The 21,548-nt window shown below is 37.9% G+C and overlaps 1 protein-coding gene and 1 long non-coding RNA gene across 7 annotated transcripts in view; one reads left to right on the top strand and one right to left on the bottom strand.

Moving 5' to 3' along the window:
* Positions 1-5,664, top strand: part of LOC146486508 (uncharacterized) — a 10,272-nt gene extending 4,608 nt beyond the window's left edge. The window contains exons 2-3 of the long non-coding RNA XR_014860612.1: positions 4,896-5,054; positions 5,527-5,664. This is a non-coding gene — a long non-coding RNA (uncharacterized LOC146486508). The remainder of the gene's footprint in view (positions 1-4,895; positions 5,055-5,526) is intronic.
* LOC146486507 (RNA-binding motif, single-stranded-interacting protein 2-like) overlaps positions 1-21,548 on the bottom strand; it is a 64,675-nt gene that overhangs the window by 12,617 nt on the left and 30,510 nt on the right. For 3 of the 6 annotated variants that reach the window (XM_085101367.1, XM_085101398.1, XM_085101359.1), the window contains 10 exons: positions 18,974-19,276; positions 14,239-14,307; positions 13,286-13,432; positions 7,888-8,051; positions 5,198-5,256; positions 4,579-4,670; positions 3,344-3,406; positions 2,302-2,396; positions 1,308-1,369; positions 1,075-1,146 (listed from right to left, as the gene is read on the bottom strand). In XM_085101367.1, coding sequence (XP_084957493.1) covers positions 1,075-1,146; positions 1,308-1,369; positions 2,302-2,396; positions 3,344-3,406; positions 4,579-4,670; positions 5,198-5,256; positions 7,888-8,051; positions 13,286-13,432; positions 14,239-14,307; positions 18,974-19,219 — 1,069 coding nt within the window. In that variant the 5' untranslated portion in view covers positions 19,220-19,276. Of the gene's footprint in view, positions 1-1,074; positions 1,147-1,307; positions 1,370-2,301; positions 2,397-3,343; positions 3,407-4,578; positions 4,671-5,197; positions 5,257-7,887; positions 8,052-13,285; positions 13,433-14,238; positions 14,308-18,973; positions 19,277-19,684; positions 20,525-20,956; positions 21,108-21,548 lie in introns of those variants that run through there. The other 3 variants (XM_085101390.1, XM_085101384.1, XM_085101376.1) reach the window with 3 other exon arrangements.

The raw sequence follows: 21,548 nt of genomic DNA, 5'->3' as shown, positions 1-21,548 counted from the left end.
TAAACAATATAATCTATTAAGGACTGGGTAAGCATTGAAATTATTAATCTTCATCATTATTTGTATCTTCAAAATGATCTGTCAAGTTATTTTTTTTTTAAATTTGTTGTAACTGATACCTGTGAGCAAACCACTAAAGGAACGTCCGGTTACTATAAAGTTGTTTTTATTGCGCTCACTACAATTATAACAAAGTTTTCATTAAATCCCTAACTAAGTTGTTGTATATCATTGTAAACTGATATAACCTTATATTATGTACTGTCCTCTCTTCCGACTCTGTTTCTTTATGCCCGTTAACACGCACAAACAAACACAAAAAGGCAGTAATCAAGAATCAATGCAATCTGGGAACTCGAATGATCAAACTTGAAAATGCTGGGCTCCGGGCTCTGCGCAAAATGTCTTTGGGCTCCGGGCTCCACAGCCAAAAAAGGATCGGGGCTCCAGTCAGTAAAATGATAGGGCTCCGGGCTCCACAGCAGAAATTTCAGGGCTCAAGGGCTCCAGAGACCCCCCCTTTGGGACCCTGTCCAAGGTATTTTTTTCTACATGACCACACCCACTCAAATTCTAACAACCCATTTTCGCTACCTCAAAACATCGAATAACTGTTAACTTTTTAACATTCATAACTTTCCTTGAAGTGTTTCTCATATCTTTCCTATTGGTATCAGTTGGTGGAATTAGATTAAACACATAATTCTAACATTAGGGATCATTTCCTCTGTTCACATGCCTTAGATGTCTGGTCAAGTAGTGATATTGTGCAGTTCAAGAAAAAATCCAAGTACCCACCCCATGGAAGGTCACTGGAAATTCCTATGGGGTGGGGGGTTAAAAGTCAAAATTTTAGAAGCAAAGTATGAAGCTAAACTAGAATTTCCTGGGGGGGGGGGGATGGGGGTGCAGAACAAAAAACCTTCTGTGGGGGAAGGATGGATATTTTCTGGAACTGCACATTGTGAGTCCTGAGAAACTGCATGTAGATGCTGATTGCCGCTGGGGTTTATAGACCTGTTTAAGCGTCATACTATAGTTAAACAAATTTATTCCAAATCAAGTGAATCATACCATTTTGCTGAGTCTGCTGTCTCTTCTTTGGACCTCCATCGGCAAATTTCACAACAAGTGATTCTGCACCACCTGTAACGACCAGAACAAAATAAGTCAATTTTGAATATGACATTCCACACCTACAAATAAATTATTATCAAGGCAGAATCATTGCTAACTTTACAAGTTTACATAAGTAGGTCATGTCACAGAACCCCAAGTTGATACACAGCTACTACAAGAAATCTTACCTGAAATTTTTTCTCCATTAAAGTCTTGAATTATTTGTTCACAAATCTGTGTATTTTCCATTCTGGAGAAAATACAATATAAGCTATATTAAAATTAAGCCAACGGCAAACAAGTGACTATATTAATTTTTATACGTAAAGGTTTAGATATACATAGGCAAATGAAAATAAACGATAAAACCGAACAATGTTTCGGAGTCGTCATGACGCCATTATTAAGTTCGTAGTAATAGAAATAAATAAAGTAATGTCAGAAATAGTTCACCAAAAAATTAACTTAATGTCAGAATATGTAATGTCACGCAAATAGTTTAGCTTGAATTGAGTCCAATTGGACATTGAGAGATGGTGTTAACTCTCTAATTAAAAGCAACATTGCGTAAACTAAGCAATCGAACTTATTCGTGCACTTCTTAAGGACAGAAAAATATCCGTCAAGGTCTTTAGGGACATTACGTACACAAACAGCTCAAAGATCTTATAATTAGCCAGAAGATTGACACAGTCATCCAACCAATTTTTGTTGGTAACAAAATCCAGCAAGAGCTAAAAATACAAGAGAGAAAACCACCTATGCAAATCAGAATTTGTGTTGTTTATAAATTTCAATGTGACTTGTGCAATGCAAGTTATGTAGGGTTCACACTTAGGCATTTACACCAGCGCATGGTCGAGCATAAATACCAATCTTCTTCTATTGGCAAGCATCTTCTTAACAAACACTGTAATGTCCTTAAAGACCTTGACAACTCTGCCTGGGATCCTCTGCAATTTTGTGAAAGAAATTTTGACTCTTGCAACTTTCCTCTTATGATTTTTTCACCTGTCACGTTCGGCAGTTCAAGGGTCATGCAATTTTCATTGTGTGCTGATGATATGGCAGTTTTTGAAAAAAACCACATTACCTGTGCAAGCAAAAATCAGACGTGCAGCTGAAGCTTTACAAAAATGTCTTAAAAAATATTAAAGTGAAGAACACTGGACATCAGTTTACCTTGCAAACCCTACTCCTCTACTCTCGTGGTCTGTATCTCTTAATATTCTGGTTGATATAACTTTGCCATATCTTCTCAACATTGCTTCTAGTTTCTAGAGAATAGAATAGGAAATTAACAAAGTCTCAATAATTATTAAACTGGAGCACTTTCCAGAAGGTGGCTAGTTAGTTAGAACTCCCTTCCTTTGTTATTTCTTATTGTGACAAACTCCCTTCACTCCTAAAAAATATCTAAACAAAAATAAATAGAATTGATGTGTAATTTCTGGATAACTACAGTGTAAAATCAATAATACTACAACTCTAAAAATGTTCCCAACAATGACTTCTGTTTTAAAATGTATTTTTTTGAAAATTCCAGAAAAATAAAACCCAAACTAAGTATAACATTGAACTACAGAGCAGCTTTCTTTTGAGTGTCAAAAGTCACTTTGCATTTGCTTTACTGTGCTCTGTGATTAGCTTGCACTAGCAGTCGATCACTGGCAAAAACTTCCTCAAGATCTCAAAGATCTCAGTATATTTCAAACTTCCCTAGAAAAGCTAAACAGTACCTACAGCTGTACTATCGAAGCAAAAATAATGACCTAGCTAGTCAAATTCCTCTAATCTATTTGTTATAACAGTCAGTGTATGAGCAGTGCGTGTGTCATCTGTGAGTGTGTGTGTTGAATATGTATATAGATGTTTACATTTAAAATGCTTCTTTACAAGACTAGTGTCTAACTTAGAAAACTATATGGTTTACTTAGGCGCTAGGTGTTTCCACATCAGATATTTATGTTTAGTTATCCGTATTAATGTTTCTAAAACTTTAAATTAACTAAATATCCATATATGTATCAATACAATCTTAAAAGGAAATGTAAAAATAAAGTTGTTGTTGTTGTTGTTGTTCTTGCAAAACTTTCCCCACCTTCTCAACTGCTCGGCACATGATTCATGTCATTGCTAAATGTATTGTTTACTTTTGCTGTTGAAATTGAAAACCACTCTATGTATTGTAAGTAGCAAGGTATTACTTAAAGTTTACACTTACTGCTTCATCGAAATTCTTTGGAAGATAAAGGAAATATAAATTTGTAGGGTCTTGCTCTTGTTGCTGGGAAGATAGAAAACATGAACTGATAAAGCATTGGTTACTTATTAACGAACTGCTGAAGTTATCCTCTTAAGTTCCAATATGAGCAGTAATTAGAGTATTAATTTTTTCAACAGTTGTTCAGCTGTGATCCCAATGTCATGTGGCCAAGAAGTTTAATTTTTATAAGTCCATGTACAATGTACATGGTTGCTTCTTAAGAACATGCTTGATTTCTAGCAGATTTTGGTCACCTTTTTTTACTAAATAAAATATAAGAAAAACTCCATTCCACTGAACACAATGCATGAAATGACAATAAATCACTTGGCAGAGGCACCTTTATTTTCTTTAGTTACAGTACATGTAAGTTCTTCAATAACAGATCAATATTTTTTAGATGAAAAGTTGCCAGATTAAAATAAAGGAGATAAAAATTAAAGGGACAGGGACATTCTAACAGGGTGACATGCACAATACTGCTCCCTCTAAGAGACTCCCACCAACTGTGTGTTTGTTGGGCACCAAAAGGATTTGCTGCAATCAATGGGTTTCCACCGTGACCGCTGCTACATGTACTAGTCAACACCATTTTGAAATTGGCACTTGTAGCATGTGACTTGAAAAATTCGGCCTGAACTTTTTTAAGTTTCGATTTGAGTACTTGGTGCATGTGCTTAAGTGAGAGTATCCATTACACAATGTACCTTAAAGGGGAAAAGTGTATCACTGCATGTTACTTGTAAAGATCTTCTGAATATTAAAATTTGAGATAGTTTAAGTTAGAATAAGAAGCCCAGTGTACACTACATGTAATAATAATAATTATAATAATAATAATAATAATAATAATAATAATAATAATAATAATAATAATAATGCACCCCATCATACTATTTTATCTGTAAATAGCATATCGACGTTTTTGATAGCCTGTGAACAGGCTACGGTAGGGGATAGGACGAAAAAAAACACCGCGAGCAAAGCGAGCCGGGGGAAAACTGTGCCAAGAGAGGAGCTGGCCGAGGGGGACTGGGGGGAGGAAGTGCCCCCCTTGGCCAGCTTCACTCGGCTCTCTTCGCTCGCGGCCTTTTCCTTCGCCATTTCCTTCGCCCTATCCGGCTACGGGAGCCTGTTCACAGGCTACATTTTTTACTACTATAATAATAATATTCAAAGCATTTCTTAAATACCTTTGCCATCTGGGCTTGAATTCCTTTGTTTTTCAAGGCTGTCACTGCCTTTTGTGCTACAGATGGAGACTCAAAATCCACAAACCCATATCCTGTTAGATATAAAACCAATTAACCTTACCACTGTACATGTAATGAATGATCACCATCCAGGTTCTCCCTACATAATTAAAATAGTGACTACAGGTTGTACATGGCTCATTTTCTAGAATCTTCACTATTTAAAGTAGCTAATTGTTTTCCCTAAAGCTGGCTGGAAAGACATGATAAATAGCAAATAAATAAAATTAATGGCAATTTCATTGGCACATCCACAGAGTGGCTCTTCAGTCGTCCACTGATTCCAGGTCAAATTTGGATTTGGAAATGTTGGTTTTTGTGGAGGGAGGAAAACAGGGATGAGAAACAACAAAAAACTCATCAGCCCACATAAGGCATTAACACCAGGAATCAAACCTGGGCCACATTGGTGGGAGGTGAGTGCTCTCACTACTTAAATAATGCAACCAACTCAGCCATCTCAAACAAAGCAACCAGCAGTACCATCTCAGACAAAAGAGACATGTCTCGAACAATTTTAAAATGGAAAAAATCCATGCAGCTTTAAGCAAAACCTCACCTTTACATTTATTAGTATTCTTATCTAGGATAGCTTTTGTTGAAATAATATTGCCGTATCTGTAGATAAAAACAAAATTTAAATTTCAATACTTGTAAACATTATGTGTACATTTGTAAAAGCTGCGACAGAAATATTACTGTAAGTTGAATGTTGAGGATACAATGAAAAGTCCAGTGGGTTAAAATATTAAAATTCAGGCAAGAAACATACAAAGAGTGTATATAATGAACTATTATTTTGATAAAAAAAGTAAAATAAGATAAAAGTAAAATAAATGGGAATTTCAGTGGCTTCCACTGACTGTCTCTTTCATCCACTGTTTCCAGGTTGAATTGGAATTTGGGAATGTTCGTTTTTGTGGAGGGAGGAAAAGCGGAGTTCCCGAAGAAAAACCCTCCGAGCAGGGACAAGAACCAACAACAAACTCAACCCACATATGATGTCAACACTGGGAATTGAACCCAGGCCAATCGGTGGGAGGTGAGTGTTCTCACCACTTCACCATCCCTGCTCCCCATTTATATATAGCCTACCAACAGCATACTTACTAGCTCTTTACCTGACCTGAAAGCAGGTTGAGTTCCACCTGTGCAGGTCACCTACAACTCATGTAGATGTTTTAATTTTTTTTTTTTTGGGGGGGGGGGGGGGATCTTACACACCAGTAACATGTGCAACCTTGAAAGGCATGTACTAAAACCCGAAACGGCGAAACGAAACCACCGAAACGAAACCACCGAAACAAAATGCGTACGACCGAAACGAAACGAAACCACCGAAACAAAAAACGACCAAAACAAAACGAAATGACCGAAACGAAACGAAACCTCTGAAATGATTTGAAATACGGTAAAATACGAAAAAAAATGGCTATCTACACCGCGAAGACAACAACACGTGTTTTTTTACCTTTTCTGAGAATGAGATTCCTTCTTATGTCACCCGCTCCCAATTGACTAATCAAACTTGGGATAGCATGTGCTATTCACCATCATTTCGATGAACACGGTGAATAATGGTCAAAAGTAAAACAAAACCCCAAAACAAGGGATCAAAATCAACTTTCTTTTAATGGTATATGACAATTTCCTTGCAGGCGTGAATTCAAGAAAACTGACCTTCGCTTGAACAGCATTACGAAAAAAAAACCATTTTGTAGGTTTTTGGCTTATGTCATGATCAGTACTTTCTGCAAGGAAACGCGTAAGGTCTCCGTAGGAGTAGATTTACGTTTATTAACGCCCTATGAATAATGCATATATACTTTCTTATACTGAAATTAAAAAGACGACACCCAGCAAAGGTAAAAACATATTTTGATTCTGCTACCATTGAAGTTGTTATCGGACGATGTTTGCTGCTGCTACGATCACTCTTTTTAGTTGCTACTCTTTGTGCGAGTCGTCTACCAAGTGAAGTCTTTCTTTTTTATTGTTATATTTATTTAGCAAAGTTTTTAATGAGAAGGTATGTTCCACATCAATTGCAGAATAAAAAAGACATTTTCGCCAAATCTTAATAAATGATAAGAATAAAAAAGAAAGACTTACTTTGGTCGACGACTCGCACAAAGAGTAGCAAAAAATCGACATAAGCCAAAAACCTACAAAATGTTTCTAGAAGGTTTCATATAATCACGTTCTCTAAACTTAAAATAAAGCTATCTTTAAATCAAGCAGCGTTTCAAAACTAACAGGTGATACGTACAGTTGCCAGCTGTGGAACAGTATGTGAGGTGTTTCACAGTGGACGTGCTGTTATGATAAAACAAGTGAAGAGAGCCTCTTTCATCCACTTCCCCGTCGATCTGCCATAGCATTTGTTGGTCATGTTTAGGAACAAGTCTACATGTAAATCGTCGATAGCTTTTCTCTTCCCAATTAGTTTGACACTGGAATAGAGCTGGTAACATACCAAAAGAGCTGCTCCAGTGAATGTCTTGGACATTTATAGTTCAATTTCATCTCTTGTTGACATTATTATTATATACCTATACTTAATTGCATCTGCTACGGATTTTCTTTTAGGCGGCTGAAACAGTTATAAGACGTACCAATCTTTTCGTTATCAATTATTTCTATATTATAGGGAGGACAAGATTCAGTAATGGATCAATTTCGATCCATGTAAAGATGGTGTAACTGATTGAATCTGTTTCCGTTATTATAATTTTTTTTTCCGTAATGCTGTTCAAGGGAAGGTCAGTTTTCTTGAATTCACGCCTGCAAGAAAATTGTCATATACCATTAAAAGAAAGTTGATTTTGATCCCTTTTTGGGGGTTTTTGTTTTACTTTTGACCATTATTCACCGTGTTCAACGAAATGAAGGTGAATAGCACATGCTATCCCAAGTTTGATTAGTCAATTGGGAGCGGGTGATATAAGAACGAGTTATTGTCTTCGTGGTGTAGATAGCCATTTTTTTTTTCGTATTTTACCGTATTTCAAGTCATTTCAGAGGTTTCGTTTCGTTTCGGTCATTTCGTTTTGTTTTGGTTGTTTTGGTCGTTTTTTGTTTCGGTGGTTTCGTTTCGTTTCGGTTGTTTCGGTCGTTCCGTTTCGGTCGTTTCGTTTCGTTTCGGTTGTTTCGGTGGTTTCGTTTCGTCGTTTCGGGTTTTAGTACATGCCACCTTGAAATGACACAGCATGGCAGCTATAGAAGCTGACAGGATTAATCGTTACTGACCTGCTGCATAAATTATTTAAATCCTCATCTGTAGTCCCTGGTGAAAGGCCTCTAATGTATAGGTTTGTTTTACTAAGTTTCTCTTCAGACTCATCTTGGCTGTCACTTGCTGATAAGCTTCTTTGGGATGAGCTTGGAGGTGGACTACTTGGAATGCTATATGCCTGCAGAGGGATTATAGAAATATTAACTAAGTACCTTTAGCCCTAATCTCATTCATTCACCAGACTTATTAACCATCACATTTATTCCATATTTGCACATATGCCACACATTGACATTCAAATCCTTACAGTTTGCAGGATGTTTGTCCCATGAACCTGTAGTTTAATGGCCTTAGCTCCCACGAGTCTCCTGTACCTCAGTGGTAGAGCATCCGAAATAGTAACCAGAAGGTCTTTGATTTGACTCCTAATAGAAGCACTCAGATTTCCTTTTGTCTTTTGTATGCCTGTGTCACTCACCACATTGAATAAGATACCACAGTTCACTTGGGTGAAATGTAAAATTATTATCCACTTGTGCTGAAGTGCCGATTTACCTAGTCACTGTACCACCTCAGGTAGAGAGACATTTGACCTTCGACCTGAACGTCACCAATGGCTGTGTCCAGTTTAAAAAACACCAGCACTTGTAGAAAGAAGCTATCAGCGAACTGGATAAATACTTGTTTTAGCCAAATGCATGGGGAATGTTTGGCAATATTTATGCTCATTTACCAAGGATCACAAATCTCAAGGATTTGTATACACACACACACACAAAAATTGTTGCTCAGATGGATTTTCAAGTGCAAACTGCCTTTGAAAACCCGAGCGTGCAGTTTTGACTCTGTCTTGTAAAGGGAATAACAGTGAACATTGCCAAGGAAACCCCCAGAAGATGGAATAACCTGGAAACATTTACGCTAGAGATGAGTTAGTTCTTATGATTCGTTTTATAAAAAAAAATGTTGAAATATAGCTTTAATTGACATTAGGGATCTACAATATTTTATTCCCCATACAATGTCTGGTAAAGGGCTCAAATTTTCAATGACCACCCACAACTCAATACTGCTTGCATTCAAAGGTCACACATTTAATATTATTATTCATCACTCTCTCCTAATGTGAACTAATAGGCTGCCTGTGGAGAAACTTGAGTTTATTTTTGGGAGTCCCTGCTAAAACAAAGATATTTTTGCACAGTTTACAACTGTGGGAAAGGGTTACTGGAATCTGAAGAGAAAATAAGGGGTAACCATGCATTTTTCGGAGATATAATTATGCTCAATTTGGGAAAAAATGCCACACATTGTTTTGTATTGTAATGCTTTGTAGAATTATTGGAATCTGAAAAGAAAATTAGGGGTAACCATATATGTGTTTTTCAGTGATAATTAACCTTCAATTTGGGACAAAATGCCACACAGTTTTTGTATTTTAATGCTCTTTTAGAATTATTGTTGTTTAATTATATCTGAAAATATAAAATGAGATCGTCCCCAATTTTCTTTTTGGATTCCAATAACCCTTGCTAAAATCTACTTTTCTCGCATAGACATAAACTGTGCAAAAATACGTACATGTTCTTTGTTTTAGGAGGCACAATCCTTAAGGTTGGAGCTCATACAGTGGGACCTTGATTTAAGAAACCTCTATATAACAAAGTCCTTGGTATAATGAACAATATTCTCCAGCCTGGCCTTTCCAAATGTATGGAACAGAACCTCGATATAATCACAAACCAATTTCTCTAGTCGCTTGGCAACTTCGTTAAATTGAGGTTCCATTGTAGAAAGTAGGGTGGTGGGGGAGGGGGGGGGGAGGAGGGGAGTGGAGAAGTGCCTTCCATTGAGCTTGTATAAAGGTTTTGTTCCTTCTCTTTATCTTCCAGTTCCCAGACATTGCGTCACTATACAAACTCGTGCAACTTGCTTTAATCACATATACACATGATTGTACTTAGTTAATGGTGATTTCCTGGGATTGCAAAACAAGTTTAAAGTGAAGCACACTGAAAACATGGCATTACTGGAAACAAGACTTTTGTATGAAGAGAATCTGGGTGTCTTGTGCATGGCCACTTTACAAAAAAACTAACCAAGCAACCTTTTTTCATACCAAAAGGATACTCACATGTCATGTCAATCCATTACAAAAAGCAGACCTGGAACCTGTAAAACCAACCTTCAGACAGCTCCGGAAGATATTCATTATTCAAAAAAAGATTGTACAGTCCATAAACAAGAGATTACATGCTTCATCCCAACCTCTAACCTCAATTTCCTGTTTGTTACTCGGCATCAAGACCACCGGCATTCAAAAAATGTAAACAATACAGCCACAGATATGCTAAAGCCATGTCCCTTGCCACTGGGTTCATTATTTTTAGTAGAACCACTGGTCTGAATACACAAATGAATGCACGGCTGTGTATTTCTACCCTGGCCTGTGTAAGCTATGACGCACCTTAAAGCAAAGACCTCATTTTCGAAAAAAGCAACCAAATATTGTATTTATCCTTGTATGCAGCCACATTATTAAGACTTCAAAACAAACAACAAATTTAATCCTCGTTCTAGCAAGATGCTGATCGTATGACATGTGTACCACTTGAAGACTGGTTATCAGCAAAGATGCTGCATACTTTTGTCCACAATGTTTTTCTCTCAAATTGCAGAGAAGGCCACATAGCTGACAGGACCACCTCTTGCCTGTGGTCATCTAAGCCAAAATTACCATACATGAACATGCACATGTAGAAAAAGGCAGCAACATTTTGAGCAATTGCAAATGGTCCAACTGGTTTGGTGTATGATGAAGTCCATAATGCACTGTACAATGTACATGTAGCTCCCCACAAGGTTTCAACTGATTTCAAGAAGTATCTGCAAAACTTGGCAAACCTGCTTCGATTTTGATATGACCTCTGTTCTGCATTGATCAAAGAATGGTAATCTGATTAAATTTTTAAAATTGGACATTGTCACCCTTGAGGCATAGCTACAGAAAGGCTAGTAATTTGTCTTACAATCAAAATTTGTCACTTGCAACAGAACCTCCTAAACTGGAATAGGGATAATAATTATTATAATTGTTCTCTGAAGTATGCAAGTCCTCCAATCCTTGTACAGTTTACTGCTCCAGCTAAAGGACAAAGTTTGTCACAGACAGACACCTACAGAGTACTAGCTCTCCCAAGTGGACACTCATCGATCATGATCATAGCCAAACACATGCATCACATTTTTCAAATTCCATAAGCAGATACTGACTTGATCCCAAGGGAGCTCATGTATGGAAACTAACTGTGTTAAGGTCTAATAATACCCTCGATTAGAAGATCTTTTAAAAGTTCCACTGGATTTGTCCACATTCAAACATCTCCTGATAAAATGGTTCCTTTCTAACTCTTGAACAGCACAAAACAATTGAGGTCCTATAAAACAACTAGCATAAGGTCGAACACACTTACCCCTGCAGAACTTGGACTTTTTTGTTTGTTGCTATATTGATTCATTCAAAGCTATTCCTTATCATTTAATACTATACACAAACTCTACTAGTTAATTCCTACAATCCTGAAGATCCTCATTTTTTTTAAGTTAGTTTGAACCAACTGTAACAGTCCATGACTAAGTAAGGAACTTTTTTCTTGGTGTTGTTTATGTCCTAGGCCCACAGTAATGTGTCAATTATTGACACATGCTGTTGTGATGTCCCACCTGTATCTACAGGTTGTACATACTGTATTGTTTGTTTATTTACTTAACTAGTCACATGGTACTACTAAATCTATTTTTAACATGCGCAATGGAACGAGTTATCACAATGTGGGGGAAATGTCACTCGCTCATTTTACATGTAGGTCTGTTTCTACATTTATTTGAATTGCATTGGCCTTGGCAATGTTCACAATAGACAAACAGATGGATGCCTCTCTTGGATGTCCACAAACTGACACCTCTCTAAGATGAACACCCTAAGGTGGTCCCCTCTCTTGGATGGGAACCTTCCAAGGATCAACCCATCTACGATTGATACCTCTCAAAGCAGGACACCTTTATAAGATGACCATGTCTTACTCTATGACAGGCACCTCTACAAGGTGGACACCTCACCAAGATGGACACCTAACTAAAGATGGATGTCTTTCTGAGACAGGCATTTTTCTCAGTTGGACAGTGATATAGGTTGGACACCTCTCTAAAATGGACACCTCTGAAATTGACACCTTTTTGATGGAAACTCTGAAATGGACAGTTCTCTTAGATTGACATCTCTCCAAGAAGGACATTTCTCGAAGTTGAAAAGCGATCTAGGTTGGATACCTCTCTATAATGGGCATCTCCAAGATTCTCTCTAAGATCGATGGATGCCTTAGCTTTGAAATGCACACCTCTCTAGGATGGACATCTTTCTGAGATGGACATTTCTCTACATTTAGGTTGGACACCTCTCTAAGATGGACATCTCTAAAAAATGGACACCTCTGAAATGGACACCACCCTAAATGATGGGTGCCTCTGAGCAGACACTGCTCTAAGATGGACACCCTTCCAAATCAGATGCATGTTTTCTCTAAGATGAACAACTCTCAGACAAGAACACACTTTTTTTCTAAGACAGGTGCCTCTCTAAGATGCATGGACACACATTTTTTTTTAAGACAGACACCTCTATTAAAGAGACCTCTGGATGGACACCACCTCTCTAAGAAGGACACCTGCAAGACTGACACTCTTCCATGACAAAAAAAGGGACCTCTCCATGAAAGACCCCTCTGTTGCACAGACAGCTTTCTAAAATGGTCATTTACATGTAGACCAAGCTCTGGCTGTTCAACGAGCAGATAACTTTATCCAGTGCATAAATTGTTATCCAGCATATAAAATGTACTCCAGCCAATACATTTTAATCCGCTGGATAGGGACTTATCCACTGGAAAAAATTTATCCACTTTCTGAACTACTGGGGACAGGTCCCAAACATGTCCATTTTTTAACGCAGTCTTAAAAGTGGAGTTACCATAGATAACTCTGCAAGTTGTAACATTTTGAATCGCAATGGAATAAATGAGATGGAATATTTTAAGCCTGGTGAATAAACGATAATGATGCATCATTCAGTGAATGGCACAGGCAGACTTGAACAAAAAGGAAATCCGAGTGCTCCTTTCAGGAGTACTAGTCGAACCTACACTATAGCAATTCCAATCCTAGCAGTATGCAGGATGTTTGTCCCATGAAACTAGTTTAATGGCGTACATGTAGCTCCCACAAGTCTCCTGTAGCTCAGTGGTAGAGCATCCAAACTAGCAATTGGAAGGTCTTAGGTTCGACTCCTGATAAGAGCACTCTTATTTCCTTTTTCCATCATTCTCATTTTGAATCTATTTCCATAGTTGCTCTTACCCCTGGATGTGGGTAGCCATACATTGGTGCTGTTGGTGTGAAGCGAGGCGATGTGAATCCCACAGGCCATGAGGGGTATGCTTGCCATGTCCCTGTAGGATTTGTGCGTATGTTTCGTCCGCTGTGATATGTCTTCAGCTGTTGTTGCTGTGATTTAATTTGAAGTACGTATTTGGTAAGTACTTGTAGTTTAAGATACTGTATAGCAGACTTTACTTATTAAATTAATTTTATTACTTACTGTGCCTTTCAATAATATACGGACTCTGAACTTCAACCCCAACTAATGATTTGCGTGTTATACTGTTGTCAATCATAATTACAGCAACAACCGGATGATTGCAAAGAATACAGAAACTGACAAAGTGGATTGAAATCCACAAATCAGAGTGCTCGAACATGACCTTTTGACCACCTTGAGCCAAATGTTTTTGCTACATAAATCTTAGGGATCAAATGCAGTGATTGACAGAAGTGAAAAGCATAATGGTTAGTTGAATCTTGAACTTCAGAGTCTGCATGTTATTGAAAGGCAAAGTAAACCCTTTTGTTATATACCATTCAAATTTCAAATACCCTTGAAAAGAACTGCTACCTATCCTAACTAGCATCTTTACAGCAATTAGAATGGACTGCCAGTTTATCAAACATTATTCTCTATGCTGTAGTATAAATTTGTGAATGACATGTACATGTAGATGTACTTACCATTTCATAATATAACCATTTATAAGTACATCCAGGGATAGTAGTTGTAGTAATAGAAAAAAAAAAACTTGAGTAGGCATAAAGTGTTACATCCACAGGGACCTTAGGGAAAACTTGTGTGAACTAAGCCGCTAGTCATTGTCAGTAAGCAGCAAAACCACTGCTGCTTGAGAGACCTGCTATGTGTATCATAGTGTACATACATGTAGGCTAGATTGCATAACTAGACTGGCACATTTACTCACTGTTTTTGGAAGGTTTGTTGGCTGCTTCTTCCTGTTTTGGCTTGGCTGTTGTTGTTGCCTCATTGGAACCTTATCAGCAAAATACACAAAAAGCAAATATTAAGAGGTAGAAAATTAAAATGTGTGAGTAACATTATAATGAGATCTGCCAGAAACAAAGAATTATGGTTGAACCTTTGGATTTCACACACAGAATCCAAAGTTAGAATTACATTGTACACCATAATGTCAGAACAGTATCAAAAGAAAGTACTGCTTAGAAGGTTTCATACATGTTTAGGAGGTTACACTTTCATGTAAGGATTTCGTTTGAGCCTCATTAAAAATGCCTTTTCACAGAAATTCACTGACAAAATAATTAACAATTAAGCCAACATTGGCACTGGTTTTCTTTTTAAAACATGTTAAAGACAATTGGAGTTTAACAAAGACAAACAAAATTCTGTGAACTGTCTAAAATTAAATCAAATAATTACCACAAGAATAAAAACTTATAAGAGGAATAACAAGTTATATTGGTGTATTTTACAAAAATGAACGGAAAAGGAGATACCAACATTTAAATCTATTTGCTATGTACACTTGTCGCTTTTTTTAAATACCCATGGATGTATTTTTAAACTTGTTTTATCTCCTGAGTGGTTCATGTATATGTATAGTAACTTAGACTGATTACATTACATTATGTGCTAAAATAGATTGTGGCCCCATGAATGGCACAAGGTAAAAATTCCTGCTGTACTCTGTACAGACAATAACAATAATTAATAACTGTCAGTTGAACACACACACATGCATACAAAAAAAAAACAGGTTCACACCATTCATACAAACACACGAGCCTTAACTTTAGCAAGCTGTCACGGTTTAAAACGTTTCTGTTGATCAGTGCATTTTTTAACCAATTCAAAAGTTCCTAAGCAACTAAATTTGCATGTACTGTTTTGTTTCTTGACTCCAATGGGGTGATTTTTTTTACATGACTAGTGTGTGAGTGCGTGTGGAGCATATGTCTGAAATTACAAGTTAATAGGTTAAGTCTGATTGACACAGCCTGTTTGATTTCAAATACAGCTTTTTCAATTTGTATAAGACCTTTGTTCACTCTAGCTATTCTGCAGTACATGAACAGTGATTAAGCTAAGTACTGTTTTCTTACTAGGCTCCTAGGAGGCAATTCCTTTTACGTGTGTGTGTTAGCGCATACAGAGCGTAGATTGAATGTCTGAAATTACAACTTCATAATAGATCAAGTCTGATAGACACAGCTGGTTCGATTTCAAATACAGCTCTTTGAAATTGTATAAGGCCTTTGTTCATCCTAGCCATTCTTGATTCTGCAGTATAACGATTAAGCTAATTAATAAAGTAATACAAAATATGCAAAATTAATAGATGTAATCTCAAAAATCTTTCTAAAAATAACATAGTGTCAGATGCTAAAATTTGGAATTTCTATATTTGTGTACATGGAAATGCACATGGCATAAAAACACACGACTCTGTTTTTCCATATGTATACCTCTTAGTATTAAAAACTGCGGCCTAACACGTAAATGTAAAGCACTTTTTTTCTTCGAGTTGAGCGTTATCATAGACATCACAAAAACTGAGATGTCAAGATGACAAAATTTTAAAAATATTGTAATGACAAACATAGATCATATCATACATGTACCCTTGCCGTACTGAAGGCACCCAACTTTTTTGGAACACACAGCATTCAGTTGTCGCAGAACAATTTTTTTTCCTGTCCAATTATTAAAAGAACTTTGGTTTAAAAATGGCATTCTAAACGTCTACCAAAAATTAATTTTATGAAAAATCCTTAAGTGCACAGTCAAACAGAAATGTATAAAAATAATGTTTTAAAACTGGGACTGCATAATTTTGAAGATATTTATATTGCATAAAGAAATTGTTTAAAATACTTTGTTCCCTTCCTTGATGCAGTATCAAATGCAGCTCTTTAGCAAAATTATATCTTGAAAATATCAGTCTATACAGCGTGCTTTGTTTACTGAAATCTCTGTTTCGTGAAATTTACTGCTACAGAGAAGCAACAGTACAGGACTGCTGTTTATAAAAGTAGCGTAGTCTAGATATTTACAACCACTGTATTAAAGAAATGTCCTTGATTAAATAAATAGAACACTTTTGCTGGGGTATAAACCTTTTAAAGAAACGTCTAGGGAACTACAAAATATAAATAATGACCGATCAAAGTGATATAACTACATTATTTTCTAAAACAAACACTATATGGGCGAAGGATTAACGAGCCTTGTAAATTTAAAAAAAGCAGTACAGTGCAATTTTGGCAGATTTCCTTTAAATACCATTAACGAAAAAAAAAAGGAAACAGAAAAAACGCACTGTACTACAAAAAGTACTCTTCAAGAGTTTTCATTTGAATGTTTATCCATAGCGTTAACCTTTAAATAATATCTGCTACATGTATACCGGTATTTATTGGTCAACCCAAACTCGTCACTGGGAATGAAGCGTTAAGCTTTGCACCTAAAAAAAAATCGGCGCTACAGAATACAAACATAAGCAAGTTGCTAATTGACGAGATGATTTTCGAAAGGATGTTCTTTCAAAGTTGCTTGTTTTAGAGGTTAACGCGGACCAAAGAAAATATATTTCAAAGCGATTGGAACTTGCACTTTTGCCGCGAATTTTTTGCCGCGAAATTCTCGACAAAAAAAAAAATATCAAAAACTATATTACATGTATGGAGCAACGACCACGTTTACTTATGTAGAATCACGCAAAAAAAAAGTACACGCTCTTCGAAATATATATTTTTCCAACCGTATAAGAAGAACGCATTAAAAATAAAGCGCATTTTCCAATGATCGATCAAGATGGAACTCTCCTTCACAAAGTCTGTGAAAATCGATAAAAGCTACCAAGAATAGAAACTTAAAAAAAAAAATGTGAAAAAGATATCTCCAGTTCTTCTTAAAAAGATCGCGTATTAATTGAGAAAGGAAATATCGATATAGCTAATAGAAATCACTTTCGAAGGACTGATTATCATATAAAGCCAAAAGGAAAATAGCCGCTAAGCGTGGTTAACGTTTCGCTACTAGAGAAAAGAACATCATTGCAGCGTCCTCACGAAAGCTAGAGTTAGTACAAATATCGTGCGACTATAAACGATTTTTTTTTTCGGCGAGATTCACAGGCACACAAAAAGGTTCCCGTGACTTGAGCAAGCTTCCGATGCTCTATTGACAAAACAAGACGTACAACATGGACGGTTTGAGCGCAATTTGAAGTCAATTAGTCTTTTCACATAATCCACAAAGCCTTGGCAAACACGCAGATCTACGAGATCTTCGCTCACGTTATCACATCGAACTGTTCAAAATAAAAAAAGAGCGAATTTCACAGAAAGATTCACACAAAAGGAACGTTTGCTAAACGGCGGTGAAGATGAAAGGCATATCAAACTCTGCTAAACCATGCAGCTACGAGATAAATGGAAATTAGCATTTTACGGGCATCTCGATAATGTTCTTTGACGGCCTTTGCAGCAAGTCACGCATATCTTTTTTTTAACCTGTCGTTAGTCCTACACTTCCGTCATTTGAAGGAGTTTACGGCCGCTTATAGCTGTGAGCGGCTCATCGAGTGTGACAAGAGCCGTCAGGATCGCGCTCAAATTGAAAGCGCAAAACCTTTCAAAGTAATTTCACTAGCGTACTCGACGAAATCAATCGCTTCGAGAAACGATCACAGCGAACGAGCGAGCGGACCCTCCCGCTGTCGTAAAATGTCTTTGTTCCGAAGGCGAATGAAATAAATACGGTATTTTAAGATGAGAGTGCAGTGCATTCCGGCAACTTACCTCTGGGTGGTGTTTATAAGCTCGCTCTTCTTATATTTCTCATCCCTGAACTTAGCTGATTCGTAACAATCGATCGACCTGGATCGTCGCTATATTAAATAGCGAAATCACGCGAATCAAAGCACTTCCAAACAAGCGATCGCTATTAGGGAGGGAGCTCATACCTCAAAAATCGCAGAAACAGGCTTCCAGCTAAGTTAGATTTAGTCGTTAGGCAGGGCCTTTGCTATATTGTGTTGTTCCAAAGCGAGATGAAATTTAAACCGAAATCTCTCCCGCTACTGACCAATCTACACCTTACAAATTACGCTTCGCTTGTGCGTTTCTTAACGAAGGGGCTTGTTGTTCTTATGGTATCACGAATAAAGCGATATTTTAATTCGAAGCTCGCAGCTCGATATCACTGCAACGGCGATCCCAGGGATATAAAGCTTTTTATAGCGAATGTTTGTTTCGCACAAAAGAACCGCGGCAACAATAACCCGAGTCAACGTAGGAAAGGTTCCACATTCTCGCAATGAACCCACGGCGTTTAACATTAAAAGAATCAGCTGGCGAAGGGTTACCTCTCAAAAAGCCTAGGAATTCTCGATTACGATTTTGTGTACAATTGACACTGAAAACGCGGGAATGTGGAGAATTCGCGGCAATCCAAACGGCCGTAACACGCGAACAAAACCAACAAACATCAGTAAGATTTCATTATTCATGAACCTTACAATAAACGCGAACTTTCCAAAATTCTACGAAGCGGCCACGCTCTGGCTTTTTCGCAGCGCTTCTACGCGAAAAAATACTTGCGGCCGTCACATGACGCCAAGCTACGCACTAGCTACGGATGTGTTATGTTACGACAATAATCCGAGAGGAAGATACCTTCTTGTCATCCCTTTCCTGTCCGTTTTTGCCGCGATTTTCACCGTCCGCCGATTGCGATTCGGTGCCTTCACGCGTCTCTTCGGATACCTCCCTGTTTGCGTGATCGGGTGCCGTAGCCGGGTCGTGCGAACCATGTGAGGCGTGCGATTCACCGTCCTTGGCGCCGTGTGTTCGTTCTTTGTTGCCTGTACGATCAGTGGTCATCCTCCCTGTTTCTAGAACTTGAGCCAATGAATCGCTCATTATACGCCAACAATCCTACAAGTGATCGGGGACCTCTTCATTCCAGTCGCCCTGAATCTGCAAGAAAAACGACCAGAAAACAGTTTCAGAATTTCGACGAACGTATTAAAAAGCGGAACAATTTGGGTTTGTTGTAGTACGAGCCGCCGTGTGTTATCAACATGTTTTCAAAATGTCGCTCATTACACTGACATCAAACAGTTCTCCATGGCGCGTTCACCAGAACATATCTCTTATCTTTCGTGAGCGTCAAGGCCACTACTTCACGATTACGATAATAGCTCAATATAGTAAATGTGCCTTTTTTCAATTTACATCTTCACTTTGTAGTAAAACCAGGAGCGAGTCGCATCGAACGTAAACAAAACACACGTGGCGTCATATTCGTTTGCACTCGAGCACTCTACTCGAGCAGCTCGCAAAATTGTTCCTTTCGCAAAATAATATTCAAAGCCGATTCTTTACCAGTGTTAATCGTAAACTGCCTACTGTATTTACATCGATCGGTGGCGGAATGCTTCTAACATGCAGGTATGCCGTGACGCACTTTCCCGCCACACACGCTGTGTACACTACCTCCGCTAACCCTTCAACTTCAACTACACGCAAACTCCTCGTTTCGTGAACTCGCCAAAATCACAATTGAACTCATTTCGGCCTTTTCTTAGGCGCGCTTCACGTGATCTGTCTCAGCCAATGAACAACTCGGCGGGAGCGCTTTTCAGCGGGAGCTCCTAATCGGTAAATGATTTATAGCAAGCTCGCTAGCGCCAAAGAGACGGCGCTCCCGCTGGCATCGAAAGTGGGGAACTGTAAACCATCGCTGGGCACAAGGTTCTGCCTTTGTACGAGCGTAATGGCTTTGGAAGATATCGGTGTTTTCAGCGATGTTCTGCATGGCGTCGCAGTGTACATAAATAGCGGAGGACAATGAAAGCCTGTCAAGTGTCAGCGAAGAAATTTATGTTTGACAAGCACGCAGCCAATGGGATCGCCGCGTTCGGTTTGTTTACATGTCCTTCTCATAAGCGCTAATGTAACAACAGACAAGTTATTCAATGAACCTCACGCTTAGGGATAAAGATCTTATACGCGGTCAAAAAATCCCTAGCTGAGAAATAAACATGTAAAGCAAGCTGGATTCCCTTTGTTGCATTGACGTTAGCGTGCGAAACACCTTCTAAAAAGCAAATAAAACTAGTTAGCAACTTAGCACATTCGTTAATCTCATCACGAGCTATTTCAATGAGGTTAACCATCGAGCGCAAATTTTCTTTTCGTTCGTTTACAATAGCGGATTGCTTGCATCGTTCCTTCACTTGCTCTTTGAAACCTTTACAAAGAGATTCAGTTGAAACAGTGCTGGAAAATATCCAAAGGATCGAAGCTTTGCGTCCTCTCTAGATATAAAATTAAGCGAATCGAACCGTTCAATGAGCAAAGATCACTTAAACGCCTTTGCCTGTAGTTTCACTTGTTGTCATTCAACGGTTGTGCAAGAAAGATTTCACAGCGCACAATTAGACAGAGAGCCGGCATTTGAATATGGGCAGAATTATCTGCTAGGTGGGCGTATAGCGGACCTGGTAAACAATTGCGTGAATCGCTACATAGCATATAATGTAGAGAAAGATTTACAACACATAGATGTGGCCTATTCAGTTTTCAAAATATTTTACAACCTCAACGTACAAGAAGTAACGATATTTGTAGTATAAGGATGCCCTAATGTTTTACCTTTTCTGTCACAGCGGTGGGGCTCAGAATTTCGTCCTCATTTCCGTGATACAACAGCGGGAAAATGTGTCAAAAAAGTTCGACTTGGAAGCCGTTAGATTGCAGAAAGAACAAAGCGAGGCCCTTTAGAATCACTCGCTACGCCAGAGTGATTTGGTAAATAATTGATGCAAAGATCCCTTTGAAATCGATTGATTTCCATTTACCACCATATAAACACGCATTAAATATTTGTGAAGTTGTTCAGAGGCGTGAATTAAGCGAATTGGCGGTGAAGAGAAGGCGAAACCGACCATTCACCACCCATACAAAGGATTTAAACTTTTTGGGTCTTTGAAAGTACGCGAATTACGAAACGACGGATTACAAACTTGGATAAAATTATTGTCATGAAAATCGTGATTTCGGGGAACAAATGTTAATCAGGCTTATTCTATTAAAAGTCCACTGGAATTTCCATATAACTGAACAACCTCTTACACCAGTTTGTTCTCACAAGTTCTCGGAAAACTTGTAAAAAAACAACTCGACAAAACAGAACGGAAATGTTTCGATCCTTCTTCTGCAAATTTCACTTGAATAGAAGATACCT

This window comes from Pavona decussata, unplaced genomic scaffold (genome assembly GCF_977016875.1).
Source record: "Pavona decussata unplaced genomic scaffold, jaPavDecu1.1 SCAFFOLD_21, whole genome shotgun sequence".
Lineage (NCBI taxonomy): Eukaryota > Metazoa > Cnidaria > Anthozoa > Scleractinia > Agariciidae > Pavona > Pavona decussata.
This window is presented reverse-complemented; position numbering and strand designations above follow the sequence as displayed.